The following is a 21586-nucleotide window of genomic DNA, read 5'->3' on the forward strand; positions in this document are numbered from 1 at the left end:
AAAACTTATAAAGACCAAAAAAAAAAAAAAAAAAAAAAATAACCCAAAGATAAAAAGGTAAACAAAAAATGGTATTTTTTTTGTTGATTTAGGAAATGAATGAAATGAAAAGATTCTAAAATATGGGTAATATTGTAATTATTAAAAATTGTTAATAGTATCGAATGACTGATTTGACTTTATTATGGAAAGTTAAAACACTAGATTGAACAAATTATTGAAGGTTTAGGAATTAGATTGAACATTTATGAATAGTTAAAATATCACATTGAACAAATTAAAAGTTCAATTTATAACATTGCTCATTGGATCAAAATTTAAGGATCATTAGTGTTATTATCCCTTCAAATTAGTCTCACTACGATGAAAACTTGTCAGTGGAATGGGCTATGGGGCAAACATATAAGTGAATCAAGAATGGGCCTTCAATGACCTAATGACCGTGTGTGCTCCCCGTTGTTACATAGGAGAAAATTTCACGTATATTTTCACAATTAAAAATTTCCCCAAAAATTTCTATTCATTTTCATTTTAATCTTTTTCTTTAATCTGGTGTTTATATTTGGACCTAATGACCGCCGTGTGTTAATGGTTTTCTTTGTTTAATCCCACCATTTCGATTTTTGTTTTTTTGTAATTTTATGAAAATTGATATCCGTTTTAGCCTATCTCTCTCCTTTCTTTTTCTTTCATATTTGTCTAATTAACATGCTAGTCTTCTCTTGGAAATTGTCAATTTGTCCCCCGAAATGAACAATGAATGCCGAAAAGACCCGTCACCTAGAACTTGCGTTCAATCTACCTCCCGAATCAATTAATATTGCTTGATGCTACCCAACTTGATAATACAACCCGGCGAATCATAGCTCTGCCAAAGCTACAAATTCTCAGATCTGCTCTTGCTATTGAACACGTCAAATGCTTGTGACAACGAGACACTTTTTTTCCTCCAGACGAGGACCGGATCGAGTCATACTTGAGGTAATTTAAGCAAATTCAAGGGGGCAAATTGACATATATTTAGGGGGCACGAGGGATTAAAATAGCATTTTCTGTCCTTTTCGAGGGGTGAATTTGAATTCAACCATCTCTTCATGGCTCCAAAACCCCTCAGCTTCGTTTCAGACACCGTGAACGCGACGCACTGCCTCCTTAAAACGCACCGGATTTCGACCATCTCTTTCTCTTTCTCTCTGCTTTTTGTTTCCATAAAGTCAAACCTCGTGGGGTTTGAATCTTTTCGGACGAACCCTCTTCTGGATTTACGCTAACTTGCGGATGCAAGCCGTTGAAAAAGTCAAAGGTAAAGGACAATGTTGATGGAAGAATTGTCTACAAAACGACAGCTCAACCGACGATGCGAGTGGGGATTATGTCACGAGGGCAAGAAAAATGTGTGACCAGACCAGTCGTATTTCAAATTATGGGTGAAGAAACAAGAGCCCTTATTGCATTATGTATAAAAAAAACCGATGGATTAATCCATAAACATAAGTTTCTAAATTTTGCCACGTGGGACATTAATATCCGTACTTTTTTTCTCCTCTCATCAATATCTTCAAATATGTACTCGCGACTTGAAAAAACATTATGTCACGATTCTGGCCATAACATCCATTTCAAATCGTAGATGACGTTTTTCACGTGCCGTCGCGTCGAAATTCTAACGATCATTAATACTAGAATCGTATCGTCGAGTGCTTTAAGGACGCTTATGAAGCATATTTCACAAGAAACTGTTCGATTTTTATAGTGATTATCACTTCACGATTGAAATTAGTGTACTGAAAAATCTCATCTTCCATCACTCAGCAAGATCTAATTACAAAAGGAAAAAACCACCAGAAAGCCTATAAAAAATTCCAAACTTGTACCTATATAATACATTTACCCTTCATCAAGATTTCGTCAATGAGCATCGTTAAAAATTTGCCTACATGAAAACCGGAATGCTAACTATAATATTGGCATGGCACCCACATGACTTAAATGAAATAAAATAATAATGTTTTGGCTAGAAAAACTTATCTGACTAAATTTTAAATTAAGAATATATGTATCACACAGATATAAGTTCGGGATTTTTTATTAACGGTGGCGTAGTTCAGAATTTTTTGTGACTTTTTTCGTGATACAAATGCTTAATTTTCGAAGGGAGAAAAATCATGTATCGGGTGAAATGGACGTTTCACGACATACTTTCTCTCCAAGGACGAAGAATAGTCTGCTCCTGATTTTCGTGTGCTTAGTAAGTTCACTGCATCGAGACAAGTCGCCCGGTCTCTTTAGCTGGTCAACACCATGACGTCACTTATTCAATGACAGGAAGCCACCTCGAAGATGGGGCGACAACATAAATTGCAAGGTTGCCCAATTGACAATTCCTTTGTTCTTTCCTCCAAGTTTTGTTCATATGCATCAAGATTGTGATGCTTACTTAGCAAAAAGAATAGCCCCACGATGTCAAAATCATCTCTCCTTTGTATAAAGTTTCTCGCCATAATGCTATAATGGATAGTGTAAAGTATTAATGATGTACCAAGTACTTAAGATGTAAAGTGTAACATCAGGGGTTTTGAATCGAATCGGAGACGGACCGAGGAGGCGGGTGTCGTCGCGTCCTTGACTCTAGCTATTCGGTGCTTGATGTGATTGTCGATTATAACTTACAAAATTAATTTCATATAAATTATTATATTCTCGTCGAGGTACGGAAACCGTACCATTCATCTAATATAAGTTTCAGCATATTTCACCAAATACGATGACGTGATTATCAGATGTATTGCTCGCCTTTCTGAATATACCCTTCGCCTAATTTAAGTTTCCGCATGTTCCACTGAATACGATTTACGAGAATCTGCGTGAGCATTTAATTTGAAAAACATATTGGCGTGAAGAAAATTTCACGGAAAGGACCTTAATTTAGTTATCTTTAATTGTCAGCAATTGTAACTACTTGCTTTCTTAAACCAATAGCTTCTAAAATTGTCTTGTGGAATGGATGCTATCAAGATTGTACTTGTCCAAATAACTAGTGTTGTCCTCAAGACGCCTTATAGCAAGATAAAGAAAGAAAGAAAAAGTAGGCAGACTTCCTAAAAACCCTACCAGCCGGTAAGTATCCAAATCCATTCCATCTCCTTATCTGTCTCTCTCTCTCTCTCTGGTTCCTCTCACCTTCCTCTTCCAATCTGTCCCCACAAAGATAAAAAAAAAACCCTTTTGCTCAAAATGAATTTATAGTCATTAAGGCCAACTTGGACACAAACTCTCCCCACACTTCTTTCATCAAACATATATAGACCCACACACACACACAGAGACACACACACAGCCTCCTTGTTGTCTTCCATGGTTCCACCATTCCAGACTGAAGAACTGCCTCTCAACGAGAATGATTCACAGGACATGGTCATCTACCACGTCCTGAACGAGGCCATGTCCCAAAACAACTCGTCCCTCCCGCATCCGAACCGATCCGGGCCCGTGCCGGGCGGCGGCTCCCTCTCGCCGTCCCGGGGCATCGCGAAGAAGCACTACCGAGGGGTCCGGCGCCGCCCGTGGGGGAAGTACGCGGCCGAGATCCGCGACTCGGCGCGCCACGGGGCCCGGGTGTGGCTCGGGACGTTCGAGACGGCGGAGGAGGCGGCGCTGGCTTATGACCGGGCGGCGTTCCAGATGCGCGGCGCCAAGGCCCTGCTCAATTTCCCGGCGGAAGTGGTGGCCGGGTCGATGCCGATGGAGAGGTACCACCCGAGCCAGAGCCGGACCTCCTCCGGCTCAGCCAATTCGGACAGGAGAGGCGAGGCGCATCCGTCGGATTCGGAGGTTGGCGTCGCCGCCGGAGGAGCATCCCGGGATGTGGCCACGGACCACCTTGAGAAGGTGCTGGATGTGTTCTGAGAGGTTGAGCGTCTCTGGTCACTCGCGACTCTTGCGTGTAACCTGTGCCAGGGACTATGGGAGAAAAGGTTTAATTTATTTTCTTGCGACTTAGGATCATTTTTTTTTTTTTGGTGTCGCAGAAGTTTTTCATGAACATTTTTTTGGTCATCTTTATTTTCAATGTGGCCCAATGCGTGGTCCATTTTGTCTAAATGGTGAGCAAATCGGGGCGTCTCTCTCGGGATCATTATATCTCTATCGGTCCCTTTTACGACAACAATCGGAAGGACCCTATTGAACAACTTCGCAAATACAAGGAGCAGCGCAGCTACCTGGAGGTATAGACATTACAAAGACAAAATGCATTTTGGTCCATGCAAGGGTTTTTGGTTTGCTGATTCATATGTTGTAGTTTTAGGTTATTGCACTTTGGCTACATAGTATTGTCAAAGTAATGCGAACAAGTCCAGGTGTAAGCTTTTAATTGGGCTATATATCTTCATGCTCTTCAATTTTTTTGAGCAATTTCTCTTGAATGTACTTCAATGGGTACATCTGATTATCATGTATTTAAGGGGCTTTGATTGTGAAAAAGGAGAAATGGGGATGATATGAATATTTCTCTATATTTGAGTACAAAATCACTTCATTCAGAGGAAAAGTCCTTTTTCTTTTATGATATTCAAAGAGAAAAAGTCTCGTTCTAGATGATGGCAACGCTTCTAAGTGGACCAAACTCGTGACACTCCTAATAGAGAACTATTTTCTCATGAAAATTTAAATAATTTATTTTGGGTATATCTTTTTGCCCTTGAATATTAACTCCATTGTCAGAAACTTCAAATTGTAAAAACAAAGTTAAGAGAAAGAATTATCATTTCTCTATTGATACAATTCGTCTATCATGATCGAGCCGATTTCATTTCATCCTCTACCTCACTGTATCACCTGCTATAAATTTTTTATTAGCCGATATTATTACATTTATCGCATTTAAAAAAGCCGTAATTAGGTTGATTCTCCCCGAAAGGTGGCTGAAAATACCCTTGTGAATTGACCCAAATCGACATCACTTGGGAGATTTTTCTTCACCTCGTGCAGGAATTGGTTCGTGGAGGGGGAAACTGAGAGGGAGGTTCGCACAACCAACATTTAACTGTTCATGTAATTAAAATACAAAGCATAATCCAATTAGATCTTAATTAGATCTTTGTGGGGCACACCCACTACGGTCAAAATCCAATGCCAGCCACATGAATTTTCAACGTTAGCGATGATATATCGATATTGATGGAAGACAAACCTCTCACGGTACTTCTTAATTTGGGTGATGTAACTTAATTAATTAGGATTAACTGGTAGAAAAAAGTATGTTGACGTTGACCGACGGCCCTTTGGCTTTCGTCCCTCTTTGCCCATTTGTTTCGTGGACTCGCGCTATGCAAGTTGGTCTAGGCGGGGTCTAAGTCCGGGTCTAAAATTTTCTATGAAGATCGATCGGGTTTAGACGAATCTCGTTGAAGGGATCGTGTTGGAAAATGTAACGTTCAACCCAAACCGAATTCACTTTTACACTTCGAGCCTCGTGAGCCGGAGTGGTCCGGCGGGCTACGAGGTCCATTGTTGGCTCGGCGTACGAGAGGCCTATTTAATTTAATGGACCCTATTAATTTGATGGACCATTTGGTTTGGTAGGTTTGTCACATATTTAATTTGATGGACCCTATTAAATTAACTATGGTCTGAACTTTTTTTAGATGCGAGCAAAACGGCCTCCGTTGCTATGGACGATGCTCGTATCATGATCGTTGTATGTTCGATTTGTGCAATGAAGAAGAGTTGGTTCTATTTCGTTAGGCCTTGAAAGTAGAAGAGATGGTGTGATCATCATGAATTCAATTATTGAATTTGCCTGAGAATTCAGTCTCAAATTTAATGCATGAATGCAATTCTCAACTTTCAAACTTTGAGAATGTAATCCTAAACCTTTGTGTGAAATTCCGAAGTAGTCTTTTTGATCAATTGCCGTCGGAAATATCTAACATAGCGTGAGTAAACTTGTCCATGTAGTGTGCCATGTAAGATGGCCAACAATGACTGGACGCCACATTAGCAAATTTCCGATGGCAATTCATCGAAAAGACTGCATTGAAATTTCGAGCAAAAGTTTAAAATTGTATTGATAAAATTAAAAAGGTCAGGACTGAATTAATATCAGTACAATAAATTTAGATGAAGGAATATCGTATGTATATAAATAGCATATAAATTCCGTAAATAAGGCCTACTGCAAATTTATTGAGCTTCTCTTTTTGACTTGGCCGCCTTCTTCTTTCTTTTTCATTTTTTATTTGTGACTCTAGATTTTATGCTAGAGTCATTTAAAAGAGATTTTTTTAACTCTAACTTTTGTCCGAAAGTCAATTTTGAGATCGTTGGACATCCACCTAGACATGAAAATCATGTTAGATCTTTTATGTGCACGATCAGAGCTTATAATTGGCGAGCCCCACCGACGTGGTTTTGATGATGTGCACGTTTTCATTTCAACCACATGTTTTTGGGCCATGTTATTTCGTCTCATTCCGACCTCGTTGAGACATCCATCTCTAATCGTGACTATGACTCGTGTTTTATTTTGTCGGGCGATGTAACATAAGCACGATATTTTTCATTCAGGGAAATCGCTGAAGAAGCATTTATGTCCATGCACGTCACACGTATTTAGTTGGACCTATTTTTACTGCAAAAAAAAAAAAAAACATAAGCCAATGAATTGGGTACCGATTGAGTTAGAGTAACAACAAAATGTTTGTGCATCGAGCATAAGAATGCCTAATTGGAATAAGAGTACAACAAGACACGACATCAACTAGCTTGACCTGTTGGTTGGTAATGTCTCGTGTATTTCTTTCAGTGCTTTAAAGCGAGTTATCGGATTGCATTTTGTTTGGAAATTGTTCTAACAAAATATTGATCTTTTCACGGACTTTGCCCTAAAGAGGTCAATTGCCAACTTGTTTATTTAAAAAAAAAATGTGATTTTATGAGAATACTGCTATTTATTCTAAAAACTTAAATCATTAGAGGAAAGCAGAATTTGATAGTTACATATTCTAACAGAAGCATCTCCTTGTGTTTTTTGTCCTTCGACAACTCATCCTTCCTAATCATCGACACTAAGCTTTTGGATTATCTCTTACACGTCTCTGTCTATTCCAACTACTGTTTCTAGTCGCGTCTTGCTTATCCATTCTCAAGAGTTGCGAAAGTTTGAAAACGACATTCTTTAGAAGTTTGCATACCTACAAAATGAAAACGGACGGACAGACATAAATTTGTTCTCGTTATATACTTAGGTCCCGTTCGTTTCACGAAAAATGTGAAAGAAGCTATTTTTCAGGAAAATAACATAATTTTTCAATATTCAGCTGAAATCTGAAAGAGATCCAGAAAATATTTTCCGCCATTTAGTATGAAAAATATGATTTGATTTTCCTCCATGCACTACTTTTAATACTTTTTTATTCTTTTAAAATTGATTTTTAAATTTTTTATTTTTCCTTCTTCTCCGGCCAGTCGCTGGCCATAGGCGAACTCGAGCCTCGTCATAGGTTGGCAAACTTGAGCCTCACCACAAGTTGGTGAGGCGCGAGGCTTGGGCCTCGCCAGACCGCAACTCACGAGGCCTCGAGCTCGCCGATCTAGCAAGGCCCGGGCCTCGCCACCCTCTAGCGACGCTCGGGCTCGCCTTTTGCCAATCGGCAGCCTTCGTCGTGACCAGTGACCAAATAAAGAAGAAGAAAAAAGAAAAAGGGAAAAAACAAAAAAAAATAAAAATTTTAAATAAAATTTTAAATTTTAAAAAAAGTAAAAATGAAAATAATTAAAATGAATGGTGAAAGGAGGAGGAGGGAAAATGATTCCTCTATTTGAAAAGAGGAAATCATTTTCCAACTTTTGAAAGTGTTTTTTTCCATTGAGAGGAAATGTTTTACTTGACTAATTTATAAATGAACGCCGGAAAATTCAGAAAACATTTTCATGGAATTTGTTTTCCGGGAAACGAACAAAGCTTTATTTTCATATAGAGTTACACTTATCGTCAGGGTGTCTATAGTCGAAAAGGCCGTCCCAAAACTTCGGTGCCGCCGCTTGTTCCACAACCACCGGGCTCACGTATGATCCATTTTTCCATTTCATGTACCTGAGAGAGAAATGAGAACGTGACGACTGTTTTTCTCAATTAAGAAATATATACACAAGAAGAAGATGGATGGAGGAATTTTCTAACAAAGAGGAAAACTAGTATATTAACCTGTGCATTTGCATTGAAAGTTCTTACGTACATATTTGATGAAGACAAAGATTTTTATCTGTATAACATCACATCTCTTTGTTTTCACCTGATTATTGTTAGATTTACCCGTTTAAGTTATTCTTATTTTTGTTTCCTATCCGTACCGCCAACATAAGCGTACTTTCGAAATTATAGATATCCCAATTCCGAATTACTCTCGTCCATTCATAAAATTTCGAAGATTTTAACTTCACGATCACTTTTATTTATAATGATTTAGTAAACATTGCACGTGCATTTTACGTGCAACGAATGTGAAATGAGAAATATTTTCCAATTTCTTATGGGCAACCAGAAAATTATTGAGTTATAGTGAGTTATTAACGTGTTTTGAAGTGTTCATGATAAGAGTTTGATCTTTATCCAAAGAAGGAACTTCAACATAGGGAGATTTGTTTATGCATAAAGTTGTTGAAGTTCGAGTGCACCGGGGGATTCCACTTTGAGATGGTCTCCTCTCTTGAGGTCTCGAATTGACTTCTTCTATTGAAATATCACTTTTTTCTGTTCAATCTCATGCCGAACATCTTTAAGAAAACTGCAACCATGGATGGAACTATGAATGACCACCTCATACACTCAGATCGACACAATCTTCTCATCCTCAAAGAGCATGAAGAATCTATCTATCTAATATATATAGAAGAAGAAGGAAATGCCAGCTTCCGAATGAATCTACACTCAGTTTGTTTCGCGAAAGATAAATGGTTTGAAAAAAATATTTTCTTAAAAACGATCATTTATATCGCTTACAAAAATGAATAAACGAAAAATATTATCATTGTCCACGAAAATGTTTAAATATGTATTATTGTCGATAATGAAAACATTTCTTATTGATTAATTATTTGAAACGATACAAGTGATCATTTTTAAGAAAATGCTTTCCAATTCATTCATTTTTCGTTAAACAAATAGAGCCCTAGAGACAAGTAATTTTATAAAAATTACTAAGTTCATATGGCTATGCCACCAAAGCTTTTTTAAGCTTTTGCATCCAATCCACTTTCATTGTGTTCAAGAATCAACCATGTAACACTACCATGTAACACTAAGGGCACTATCATTTGATCATCCTCCGATTAATGATCATTTGATCCGAGTATTCCGGTAGCAGATCGGATAAGTCCCAACTCTGCCCATACTCTTTTTGGTGAGCAAAACCCTGTAAAATAGTTTGTAATAGTTGTAAACTCCGATTTTATCACCTAACAGGAAATATATTGTAAAATTTCAAGGACGGAAAATTCTCAAATTTTAGAGATTAAGGGCACGATAAAAGGACTATGATACTTTAAGATAAACCAAAAGTTATATGACGATTTTTGCTTCGTCGTTACTACAGGTAATTCCGCTACTTGTACCATACAAAAGGGGAAGAAAAAGAAAGTACGACGACCGACTTTCTAGCATTCATAGTTTACTTTTTGTTTTGGTCGAATTTAGCATTCATTGTTCAAGGGCCACGAAATTTATGAAATCGTCGATAATAGATAGCAATAGTTCCTCTACCCTAGTCCGCAACCTCTTGCCCCGATTATCATTCTCCACCTTTATAAAATTGGGTATGGACTAAGGGTGCGTTTGATTTGGCCTTGAAAGTACAAATTCTATCCCATCGACTTGTTTGCTTAAAATTGATACTCAGACTGAGCTCGAGTCAAGATAATATTGTCTAATTTCAAGGTTGAACGTTAGCAAGATTCTATTCTATTTAAGCTTGAACTTAGAAGCCAGGTATAAGATGGAAAACAGATTATACTATCTTATATATATTCCACTTTATTGGGCTTCAAATAGCTTTAGTAAAGTATTTATCAAAGTTGTGATCGAGTTAATAGAGTGCTCAAATTACTCGAGCTTGAAATTAATCGAATCGAGCTGAAGTAATTTACTAACCGAGCTTTACGATCTCCCAAAGAGTTAAGTTCCATCTTTACTATAACACACCATCAGTCCTTTCAAAGTAGTGATTAGTTTTGATCATCAACGTTAGGAATGTAATGCAAGTGAATCAGAAGAACAATTTATAGTAAATATAGCAACAGAGACAATAAAATCTTACAAACATCTCCACCATACAAACTTCCAACTACAACATGGTGCTACTTCAAAAGAATCTGTCTCAATGATGACTAAATTCACCATCTGCTCGTGTACTTTCATCCTACTAGTTTTTTTTTTCCTTTTTATGGCCACCAGTTTATAAACAAGAGAGCAAGCTATCCAACAAATCATTCCCCAAATCTTCAAATTCCACCACATCAAGTTCATCAATCCAGCGACTCTCTTCCATGCTCTCAATCCTCTTCAATGGAGGTCCCTCTTTCATCATCACCCCATCAAATCCCTCCCACTCCCTCGCCCTCTTTCTCGGGTTGATGATTTTCTCTTCGCGACTTGGTAACGCGTGATCACGGCCCCTTCCGGGAGAAATCGTGGCCAAGCCACCCGGAACTCTGTAACGGCAATCCTCGGGTATAGCCTGCGCAACTTGCTCAATTGGGAAGTTTAGATATGCCTTAGGCCCTCTAATACTTAGTGCTGCCTTGTCGTAAGCCAGAGCAGCTTCCTCTGCCGTGTCGAACGTCCCAAGCCAAACGCGGGCCCCGTTTCTCGATGAGTCCCGTATCTCAGCCGCATACTTCCCCCATGGCCGCCTCCTCACTCCCCGGTAGTGTCGCGCAATCGCCACCTTGCCCTCTGAGGAATTCACTTCAGCTTCGGAGCATGAGCCGCTTGTCCTGTCTTTAACATCTGATTGAGCCATTCCAGGGATGATTTCACTTAGGATCTCTTCCCAGGCTTCGGACCCCATTGACACCCACCTGCCTAAACTAGGCAGCCTTTGCAACATCCCCACCGACCCGGTTCTCGCGTCGAGACCAGGCAATCGTTCCCATGCTTCGGGCGGTTCTGATGAACTTTGGCCGATGAAACTCGCCCAGACATTTTCTAGGATTGCTTCGGATGCTGCGCAGTTTAGGTTTTTATCCATTTTTCAAGTCGGGTATCAAATCGCAAGCATTTGTATCTAGGATTGAGAAATGTAGAGCTTTTGAAATATGATATGGACGGCTTAAATATGTTCGATTTTTGGGATTGACTAACGGAGGATCCAGCTGGAAAAGCTTGTGCATCAATTTATTGATCTGCTAAAGTCATGGGGATTATGAGTACTGGGACACTACAGCAATGAAGGTTTACAATTTCTTTACAAGCACGGATCATTCCTTTGACTTGTGTGGTCTATTTAATCATATCTGATGCTCAATGTACGTGCAGATATCATCTTTTGTGTGGAGTGTAGAATATTATTATGCTAGTTCATGATTCAAACTACAAGGAAGGGAGTATCAGAAGGTATTGAAATCTGGGGTTGAGTAAGAGATCAGTCAGTCTGAATTGTTCAAACCTAGGTTTTGCCTCCTCATGCTAGCCAATGGGTTATGATTAAGTTGACTGGATAATTTTTCTTATCTTAGGTTGTGATTGTGTAATCCTGAAAAAGAGAGAGAGAGATGAGTGATAAGCATGTTTTGTGGTCTCTTCAGAGGTACTTTTCTTCACAGGGGCTTTGATTAATGTTATCCTGAGGTCAGGTTTCTTGTTAAGGTTCCAATATCTTATGATGTGCTTCCTTTGATATTTAATTAAACAGACATTCTAAGCTAGTTTTGGTTTTCCTAATTTCAACAATCAAGAAAGGGTGCATGAAACACCATGAAGATATGTTTAAGCCGTCGGTGTAATGCTGGAATAAAAATTAAATATAGCATGAGAGGAAAATTCTACTATTCGGTTTAATAAAAAGACGAATTTTCTTTCCGTGCTAGTAAATCTCTGAAGAAGTTAGGAAGTGTCAGGAAAATTTATGGTAAAACAAGGTATCAGTTACCAAATTTTATAGTAACTTGTTGGTAATTTACCGACACTTTTACAAAATTACAAAGTCTTTTTTATAGTATGCAAATTACAGATTTTTTTGTTATTATTTTACAAACTTTTTATCTGTCCTTCTTATCTACGTTTTAAATTTATCAACTCTTTCTTGAACTTACCAATCTTTATTGAAGTGATTAATGCTTTTTTTCCAAATAAATTACCGACTAATTCCAAGTTACCTAGATTTTTGACACTATAAAATGTCAAGCATGGCTGTGAGCAATCAACACCTCAACTCTTTTGTTAACATGTCACTCACTGTAATGTAACAAGCCAATCATTAATCAATCGAATATTCGCGTGTTACAGTAAATAAGCAATTACTATTTTTGAGTTTCAATATATTTGAACTTTAACGAGCAACACGTGGTATATCCGGGATGCCCACGAAGGTGTAGGTCCCATTTTTGCACGATATCAATTTTTTGAGAGTGCCCACTACTGTCCCATGGACAGGGTAAGACTAAGAGGTGAATGGACACCACATTTGTAACAATTACTGACTCCTCGATTTGAGTTAATTAAGAAACATCGAACATAGATTTCCTAGTACATAGAATAAGCGCACACGCTTTGATGATACCTTAAACAGTGGAATCGCCGGGAAAAATGGTTGGAGTCCGCTTGCTTGTTGCTCAAGAAGAAGTCATCGCAATCCATATATGCGGCGACACACATATTCAATGCATATTGGATTGGGATGAAAGGAAACGTTTGGCCATCGAGCCGGAAGCTATCATCCGAATTTAAGCATGTCAACGTTGTGACCGCGAAAAGTTTGCGGACTTTTACGTGTTCGATTTCTCCTTAAGCACCAGGACGAGATCAGATCCTTGCAAGTCGGAGATGTTTTTGACTTGTACCCCGAGGTTGGCTTAGTGGTTAGGGAGCCTGTATTGGAATGAGGAATACGCTTGGCGCGAAAGAATTAATTTTCTATATCGTCAAATGCCAAATTGAGAGGGGGATAATGACATAAATGATCATTGAACTTTTAGCTCAATGTGTAATGTAGTCTCTGAACTTTAAATTTGTTCAATATGATCCCTAAACTTTAATCCAATGTGCAATATTATTCATGGACTTTTAATTTGTTCAATGTGATTCCTGGATTTTTTGTACATGTTCAATTTAATCCCGGAATCATATGAAAATGTTCAATATTGTTCTTCCATTTAAGTTCAGTGACAACATTGAATATTTTCATACGGTTTAAGGATTAAATTGAACATGGACTAAATGTCTAAGGATCATATTGAACAAATTAAAAGTTCGGGGACGACATTGCATATTGAGTTAAAATACATGGATCACACTGAATAAATTTAAAGTTTAAACACCACATTGCATATTTATACAAAGTTCATGGATCATTTATGTCATTTATCCCAATGAAGAGGATCTGGTCCTTACTCACAGAAGAAACGTGTCTTCTGAGAAATGATGACCTATTTTTGAACACTTGACATTTGCTGGAAATTAACAATTACTGCCAACTTGTAGGAGGTGTTCTTTCAACTTCAATTGCTCATGGCACTAAATGATAATAAGATAGCTCTTAGGCCCAATGGCCAAGTGGGCTCCTTTCTTGGACTAATAGCCTAGGCATTGGCATGGGATTGTGTAAAGAGAAAATAAGAAGAAGAACAACACATAATAACGAGAAACTATTGCATTATCAAGAAACATATAGATCAAGTCCATCTCCATCATTAATTGTGTGGGTCTTATCGCGTTGTCTACATGATGAAACTTTTACATCAGAATTCAAATAATTCTTGTGCATCGGTATGAATCCGTCACAAACGCAATCGTTTCTTACGTGCAAGAGCCTATCGAAGTGCAAGTTAATTAGAACAGCCCGTAACAAGGAACATTAAACTCTTTTGCATTGTTCGACCAAAACAAAAAAACTCTTTTGGATTGAATGTTCAATAAGGGATGTGATAACTGACGAACATCACAGTACACTCTTTTCAACTCAATAAAACAACGAAGTCCGCAAGACAGTAGACATCACAACATAATGTAAACAACGTTTGACATTGCAAGCTTGCTCTTTCACCTCAAGACAGTCACGTGGTTTTTATCTTTCTTTTTCTCAAGACACAGACACACAAGGACTAGTGGACCGCATTAAACCATTCTGCTGGAGAGTTTCTCTTGCTTGCACATGACTAGAAATTCCAGGAGGGGTGTTTATAGACTTCTCTACACCTTAAACAACCAAGTTGTTCTTTCGCACATGAATAGACGAGTATCCACAAATCGACCGGTGCCGGCATTGATTTGCTTCCAAGACTATCTTCGACCTCGACGCCTATTCCTCTGAAGCTTTGCCATCTTGTCTCCGGAAAAATAACTGCCCGTCGATCGGTTCTGTCCATGACATCAAGAATATGCTCGCCCGCTCATTGACTCTCAATGATTCGAGCACGACATTCCATCGAAGCATAGGGAAACTGTTCATCTCCGGATGTGCTAGACCTTCGAGACCACGGTGGTTTTCATTTTGGTCGATCCCCGTGTCTCTAGGCCCGTAAGGACCCCTTGCGTCGTGGCACCAAAGCAGCGATAAAAGCTTTCAGGAGGCATCCCACCATCTCTCCACAAACTTGTCGAGCCAGTCAGATGACGACGCTCCGAGACCTCTTCGTTCTGCAGAAATCTTGGTCACTCTGGGTCCTTTCTTAAGCTGACATATAATACTGATATGACAATCACTTGCGAAATCCGTTGTAGTCTAGTTGGTTAGGATACTCGGCTCTCACCCGAGAGACCCGGGTTCAAGTCCCGGCAACGGAATTCCCTTTTTCTTTTTATTTTTTTATTTTTTTGGTGAAATTCGGGTCGCCAAGCTGGTTCGATCGGGTCGACCCGATTCCATCCCCTTCCGCGCCCCACGCTACGCAAAGCAATGGCGGGAAAACCACGACAAAGCTTCTTCCCTCATTCTTCGCTTTCAGTCCCATCTCTCGTCTCTCTCTCTCTCCCCCGCAATTCTAGGGTTTCAGTCGGAGTCTCTGCAAGCAAGCGAGAAGACCGGAGAACGACCGATGGCGAGAGACGACGACGCCGCCGCAGCCGCAGCCGACGGCGGCAGCGGCAGTAGCGCCAAGAGGAGCGGCAGAACGAGGGCGGGCGTCGAGGAGAACACCCTGGCGATCCTCGACGCCTTCGAGTCCAGCGACCCTCGCTACTCCCACGACGACCGTACGTCTTCCCCTTCCCACCCGGCCCGGAAAGTTCGCGCCTCTGCTTTTTGTTGGATCGACGATGCCGCCGGCGTGTCTTTGAAATCGGCGAAGTTTCTTTTTTTGTTGTTTCGACTTCTTGGCGCACAACGAGGTTCGGTGCTGATGACTGTGGTTGTTCGTTTTCTGGGAATTGGAAATTTTGATAGGGATTGCTTTCCTCGAAGCGGTTCGCGGCGCCTCGGTCGTCGCAGAAAACGGAACTCCTCCGACCAAGTAATCCCCCTCATTGACCCCTCTCTCTCTGCGATTGTCGTTGTGCTGGATGTTGAAATTGAGATGTGGAACGTGTTAATGTTAAGCTAAGCTCGACTGTCAATACTTTCAGTTCTTCGTAATCACCTTTCGGTTCTGTCTGGTGTCGTTCAGCTTGGTATCTTTCTCCGCACGACATTCGCGCTGCTCGTTACTTTTCATGAGTACCAGAAGTTTTGTGTCGATTTAATGGTTTGTTTTTGGCTTCCCTTTAAGTTGATTGTGAGTTTCTTTTTTGTTCGGGGGCGGCAACAGCAAGATGTTGGAGGCTGTCTTTCGGATTCTCAGGACGGGGGAATCGCTGCAATCTGTCATGGCGAGTTTCCAACTTCTTAATGAGTTGGACGAGGTAAGTGGGCGGCTCTCTGTATCGATGTGCTCGTTTTGGGATGACCCAAAGTTCTGATTTTGCTCTGTTTGCAGCGGTATCCTCGCGTGTGCTTGTCTGCTGGAGGTACGTCCGAATCATCTTCGGCTGCTCAACCTGAGCTTGAAGTGCTAGAGGAGGTATTAGTACTCTCTCTCTCTCTCTCTCTCTCTCTCCTCAATTGCTAAGGCTACACTTCTGTAACAGGCTTGGTCTCCCTTGTCTCTCGGTTCAGACAGTGCTTATAGTGGGAGAGCAGCAGTTAACGAAAACCCTTGTGGACCAGTTGACCCCTCCGTGAGTTGAATTTCATACATACTTCGTGACATTCATGTTATAGTACTTTAAAATGATTGGCTTTGTGTATGCTGGCTAATCTGTTCCCTTTTCATTTCTCTGGAATTGATTGATTTGAAAGTTATGCAATGTCTTCGCTTGCAGTAGTAACAATCCTTTTGTTTTGTTGCTCTCAATACTTTCTGTAGGTTTGAGGCGCTAATAATGATTAGTCATGCAACCCGCTTGTGAACTGAAATGCATTTAATGGTAGATATTTCTAGACTTGAATCGTGTAAACGTACATATGAATGTGATAGTTTAAAGCTGCTAGCCGGCTACAGATGGACATAATGGTTATGTTCCAATTTCTCATAATAACGAGGTTCTGGTTGGATGGACATAATGGCAATCTTTCCTTCTGTTTTTCTTTTCTTTCTAAAGCCTAGGGCGAACTAAGAAGAAGAAAGCATTTTTTTCATACTTTATGTAGATATGATAGAAAGTGCTGTTGCACTTACATGTTAGCAAATGTGAGTTCTTTTATCATGATTCCTGGAGGTGATTGAGCTTGTTTCCTGTTAACCTTCCTGGTATTTGTTCAAAGTTTTTTTTTTTTGGTAAAGTGGTATTTGTTCAAAGTTTCTTCTTAAGTGGTCCATAAACCTTGCAATTAGTCAAAGCTCTTCGATCCATCACTGCAGGGTTTTGATCTTCTGATACAAATCCTTTTTACACTGGTGGACGGGACAAATCATCAAGTATTTGATATTGAGGTCTGCTTATCTATTTCTTTTTCAGTGCTATGTTGACTAAACAGAACTTTCTTGCGTTGGTGAATAGATGGTACGCCATGTTGGTAAAGCTAAAGCATGCTTACAAAATTCCATTTGCTGACATGTCTACCGATCATTTCATGTTGGGAAGAGTATGAACTGTGAAGTATATCCATCTGCTGCTCATATTAAATTGACTTAGTTCGATAAAGCTGGAAACCAAACGGAACAAAAAGGAAAAGCTTGATCTATTTTACATCATGTATCTATCTGTTGTTAACTCTTTGGGCTTTTTACTTCCTAAAACCCTCTTTCTGGTGGAATTTTTGTGTGCGAAATTAAAAGCTGAAGCAGTTTGTCAAGCTGAAGATAAATTTACAGATGATCAAGAACTTCTTTCCTCTTCCATCGTCAGAAAATTATGCTAGTTACTGTTAAGAAACTCTGGTTAAAAAGGAAAAATGAAGGTAATTAGTCCAATACGATTTTTAATGACACGCTACACTCTTTCTGGTTAATGTCTCCTATTTTAGAATTTATTTGGTAACAGTCACACTACACTGTAATTTGACCTTAACTACTTATATGTGTTCCAGTTTCCTGACTCCTCAATCCTCTTTGCTGTTTATGCCAGACAACAATTTATTTTTGTTCTCTATGGCTCTACTCCGAGTGTATTTTCTGTATAGAAGACTATCCTTGCATGTTGCATATATCTAACGTGATAACAGCTTCACGATAGCTTGAATGACATCTTGAAATATTCGTTTTCCTTGTCTTATTTGACTGCAGTCTCTGAGAAATATGTTATTGCTCCAATATCTAATCAATTTTCTTGAAGGAGATTTTTCATCTCGCAGCAATTTTTATAAAGGTAAGACATCACGTCTCATCCTAATGCTATTAATTTGTGCATTTGTGCCCCACAATGAAGGTTTAAGAGACTACACGGTTTTGCAGAAACCATGGATTGGACTGTCATAAGGGAGTCTTTGCTGAGCATGCTTTTGGTACTCTCTTTATCTGCTAAATTACTAATTTTCATGGCAAGAATAGCAATGTCTTCATTTGCACATATTCTAAATTGTCTTTTAGAGAGAACAAAAATAGAAAAAAAAAAATCCTCTGTTCAACAATGCAGTATTGGAAAGGGAAGGGATGTTATCTTGTAAAATCTTGTACAAGGATGGTCAAGGTTATTATACATTGTTATCTGTGTAGTGCTCGAGAAGATTCAGCTACAAGAACTTGATGAAGGATTGCCCATCTGTTTTGTGTGGATTGCGGCAACTTTGCACTGGATTTGGAAATGATCTTACACTTCCAGAGTTTTCAGAGGCCAAGTCATCCAAAGTTTGTGACACTTCGTTGGTAATTGCTTCACTTGAAGTTGTGGACAATACTTGCACGGCTCTGCAGAAACTTATGACAATGGTAAATTTGTCTTTATTATGTGGGTACTTAGACCAATGACAATGGTAAATTTGTCTTTACTATGTCTCTACTTGAGGTGCTGACTTGCATTCCTTTAGATTATGGAGCTTGATGCGTTGAAAAACCAAGCAGATAAACAAGGCTGTACTACAAGAGCTGACGGTTTTAGGTACATGTTTCCCATTTTCAATCACCTTATAAACCCCCTTGGTTAGTGAATGCCTTTACCTGTTGAATATGCATTAATCATTGGATTCAGTGCAGAACTCCATTGCTGGAGATAATACTAGATGAACTGACATACAATAAAGAGATCCTGTCACCATATCTTCAGGTACCAATTAGGACTGTCTCTACCTCTCTAATAGGGATGGACATATGGTATTGTGGGTGTTGATTGTGCATAAGCAAATGTAAGGTGTAGAGTAGGTTTGTTTGAAACTTTGAAATGCAAAGTGGAAGGTCTTAAAACTAAGGTGCAGTATATATATTTTGAAACTAGAGGAGGCAAAGTATGGTTAAAGAAACTACAATTCATATGTCTATATAGTGACGTTTTAAATTTAGTGGTTGTTAGAAGATTGTGATTAATCTCATGAATTGATTTCAGGTTTTTAATCAACCAAAGTGGAATCTGGAGCTTATCTTGCAGTATCTCTCTAAGTACACTGCCAAGGTTTGATTTCGACCATAGGATTGCTGCAAATTGTTTGATGAAGTGTTTCTATCTCCCCTCAACGGAAGTTTTCATTTAGATATGCTTTATACATGGAAAAGTTAAGGGGTGAATTACTCTTGTTATCCATGATAGCTGCATGCCCTTTTTCTTTCCCCTGAACAACAGCCTTCTGTTCGTACTCGAAGATCAAGTGATTCTACTGATGACCCAACATTTGGTGGAGTTTTGAAGTGCCTCTCAAACGGGAGTAGCTTGAGAAGCATTATGAAGAAGATTGGTGCAGAAGCAGTCCAGTTGCTCCTGGCTCATGCTTTCCAGGTGAAGGATGTGATCTAAATATGCACTACATGCACTACAGATGTCTTGGGGTCTGCATTATATTGTTTATTTTTCTTTCTTTTCATGGATTTCCTTCAGGCCCAGTTGGCTCTTTCATGCAAATCTCATTCTAGTGAAGGTGTTTTGAAGTCCAACGGAAACGCCGTAGACCACTCCTTGATGGAAATATGCAAGCATATGATCTCTGCTTTTGATGGTTTAAAAAAAGTGGATGAGTAAGCATCTCCTTGGATTTAGTCGCATAAATCCCAATGTGCATGCTTTATTGTATTTGAGTATTTTTCTTTTATTTACTATAGTGCTTTAAAGTGTACTGGATCCACTTTTCCTCCAAAATTTACCGAGTGCGAAAGATCACAAGAGGAGGCCACTTGTTATATGATGAAAATTTGGTGGTTAATCGAAAAGCAATGTTTGAAACAGAGAGAGTGCTGTTTGCCATAGGTTTATGCTTCTTAGGTTCACTAACTTAGTTGAAATAGTTTCCATTTCAATTTTCATCTGCATGCATCTCATGATAAATGAACAGAGGCAAAGTTAAATGACAATAGCACCACAGTTTTTGCTCTCTAAATGCTACAGTCATCCTCATTATCGACTACACATCTTTCATGGACAGGCGGATGGACATCTTACCAATTGGGAAAGAAGCCTTGTTTGTAGCCGCGACCATCCTGTCAACCAAGTCGTAGCAATGAACGGAATTGCCCTGTATCACCCCTTGGACTTTCTGAAGAGTTCCATCAACAGGTGATCTCGCCATTTTTTACCGTGTTCTCGACTCGGAGAAATTCATACAAATAACCTCTCATGTTGTCATGTTGCCTTCTATTTGTGCCCGAATAGTCTATTCCTTATCTTTTTTTTTTCTTTGCATTGTCGGGATTAAAGTTACCGCATACAGCTATATTAATCGCATGCCCAGGTTTGAAGAGACCGATCTTTAACATCCCCTTGAATTGCCCCCTTGTCTCAGTTTAGAGAAGAATCTTGATCGATGGTTTTTGCATTTCAGTCAAAATACATTTTCAGTGTCGAAAGTTTTAAGGATGAAGTAACAAATTGGTCTCTTAAGTAGCAACAATTTAGAATATGGTCCTCAAACTAAATTTTCGTACCCTCACTCAAGCTTATTAATTTTCCTTTCTTTCCCCCCTAATCCAGTCCTTCCATTACATGTCCTAAAAATCTAAAATTCCTGAAATAGGTGTACAAAATTGAAACGCAATCTCGGTGATATTGCTTTATTGTTTCCATAAAATTTCTTTCTAATGAAAAAACATTCTCATCGAACAAATTTCTTTATGGAAAATAAGTCACTACATAAGTCTGTTCATTGGCATATATAGCTGAGAAATCTCATGATATGCTTTTAAAAGGGGATCAACCTCAGGTGTACAGGTCCACATGCAAGTCTCCGGTCCGGCGAGTTGTGACCCAGGTCCAGCCGATAGGCACCGCAATCCAGCAGCCAAGACCCAGGTCTGGCTATGGGGTACTCATGGTCAAGCAACGGGGAAGGCAGATACTGTACCTTGTTATGATTTATGAGTGTGTCCTACGAACTATACAACTAGTAAGTCCTGTTTCAAGAAATGAAAAGCATCACTTTGATGCCTGGGTTTGTCCTTCTCAAACCTTTTGAGTCAACAAACAAGTATACTACAGAAAATATAAATTACATTTTGAGGACTCCCCAACCGGGGGCACCTGCGTCCAGCAGCCAGGACCCTGGCACAGAGGAATCGAATCTTGGTAAACTGAACCGCGGGTACCATACAATATTATGGGGGTGCATGCACCCGAAACACATCACTTTAATGCCTGCGCACGCATCTTAAACTTTTGAGTCGAGAAAGCTACAGAATACAGAATTTACGTGGTACAGCGATTGCCAAGAATGAAGCTTATTGTATTATTGAGTGCATCATGCACTCCACCTATTCTACCAGATAATACAGAGAGAGTTCACGTAATGCCAGACAAAACCCCAGCAACTTCAGCGAGGGTATA

General features: G+C 39.3%; 3 protein-coding genes and 1 non-coding gene across 5 annotated transcripts; 3 read left to right on the forward strand and 1 right to left on the reverse strand.

The window, feature by feature from the left end:
* Positions 1-3310: 3310 nt before the first annotated feature.
* On the forward strand, positions 3311-4514 carry LOC115680541 (pathogenesis-related genes transcriptional activator PTI5-like). The gene has a single exon (XM_030604355.2). It carries the CDS (start codon positions 3355-3357, stop codon positions 3904-3906), a length of 552 nt encoding a protein of 183 aa, XP_030460215.1. The 5' UTR covers positions 3311-3354; the 3' UTR covers positions 3907-4514.
* A 5784-nt stretch (positions 4515-10298) lies between these two features.
* On the reverse strand, positions 10299-11363 carry LOC115680537 (ethylene-response factor C3). The gene has a single exon (XM_030604352.2). The coding sequence runs from the start codon at positions 11244-11246 to the stop codon at positions 10452-10454; it is 795 nt and encodes a 264-aa protein (XP_030460212.1). The 5' UTR covers positions 11247-11363; the 3' UTR covers positions 10299-10451.
* A 3562-nt stretch (positions 11364-14925) lies between these two features.
* On the forward strand, positions 14926-14998 carry TRNAE-CUC (transfer RNA glutamic acid (anticodon CUC)). The gene has a single exon. It is a non-coding gene; the product is annotated as a tRNA-Glu (tRNA).
* Positions 14999-15242: 244 nt separating this feature from the next.
* On the forward strand, positions 15243-21210 carry LOC115680536 (negative regulator of systemic acquired resistance SNI1). 2 transcript variants are annotated; one of them, XM_056316217.1, is made up of 16 exons: positions 15243-15406; positions 15597-15663; positions 15958-16051; positions 16126-16209; positions 16277-16366; positions 17050-17121; positions 17914-17995; positions 18082-18131; positions 18343-18555; positions 18654-18724; positions 18820-18889; positions 19166-19231; positions 19400-19552; positions 19652-19788; positions 20193-20323; positions 20953-21210. In XM_056316217.1, the coding sequence occupies exons 1-15, from the start codon at positions 15250-15252 to the stop codon at positions 20263-20265; spliced, it is 1479 nt and encodes a 492-aa protein (XP_056172192.1). In that variant the 5' UTR covers positions 15243-15249; the 3' UTR covers positions 20266-20323; positions 20953-21210. The 2 variants fall into 2 exon arrangements, with proteins under 2 accessions (XP_056172192.1, XP_056172193.1); XM_056316218.1 differs by having other exon boundaries at positions 20967-21210.
* Positions 21211-21586: the final 376 nt, after the last annotated feature.

The sequence above is a fragment of the Syzygium oleosum genome, unplaced genomic scaffold, assembly GCF_021117445.2.
Source record: "Syzygium oleosum isolate NSW1041296 unplaced genomic scaffold, Sole_v2.1 Sole_v2.11, whole genome shotgun sequence".
NCBI classification, from domain to species: domain Eukaryota; kingdom Viridiplantae; phylum Streptophyta; class Magnoliopsida; order Myrtales; family Myrtaceae; genus Syzygium; species Syzygium oleosum.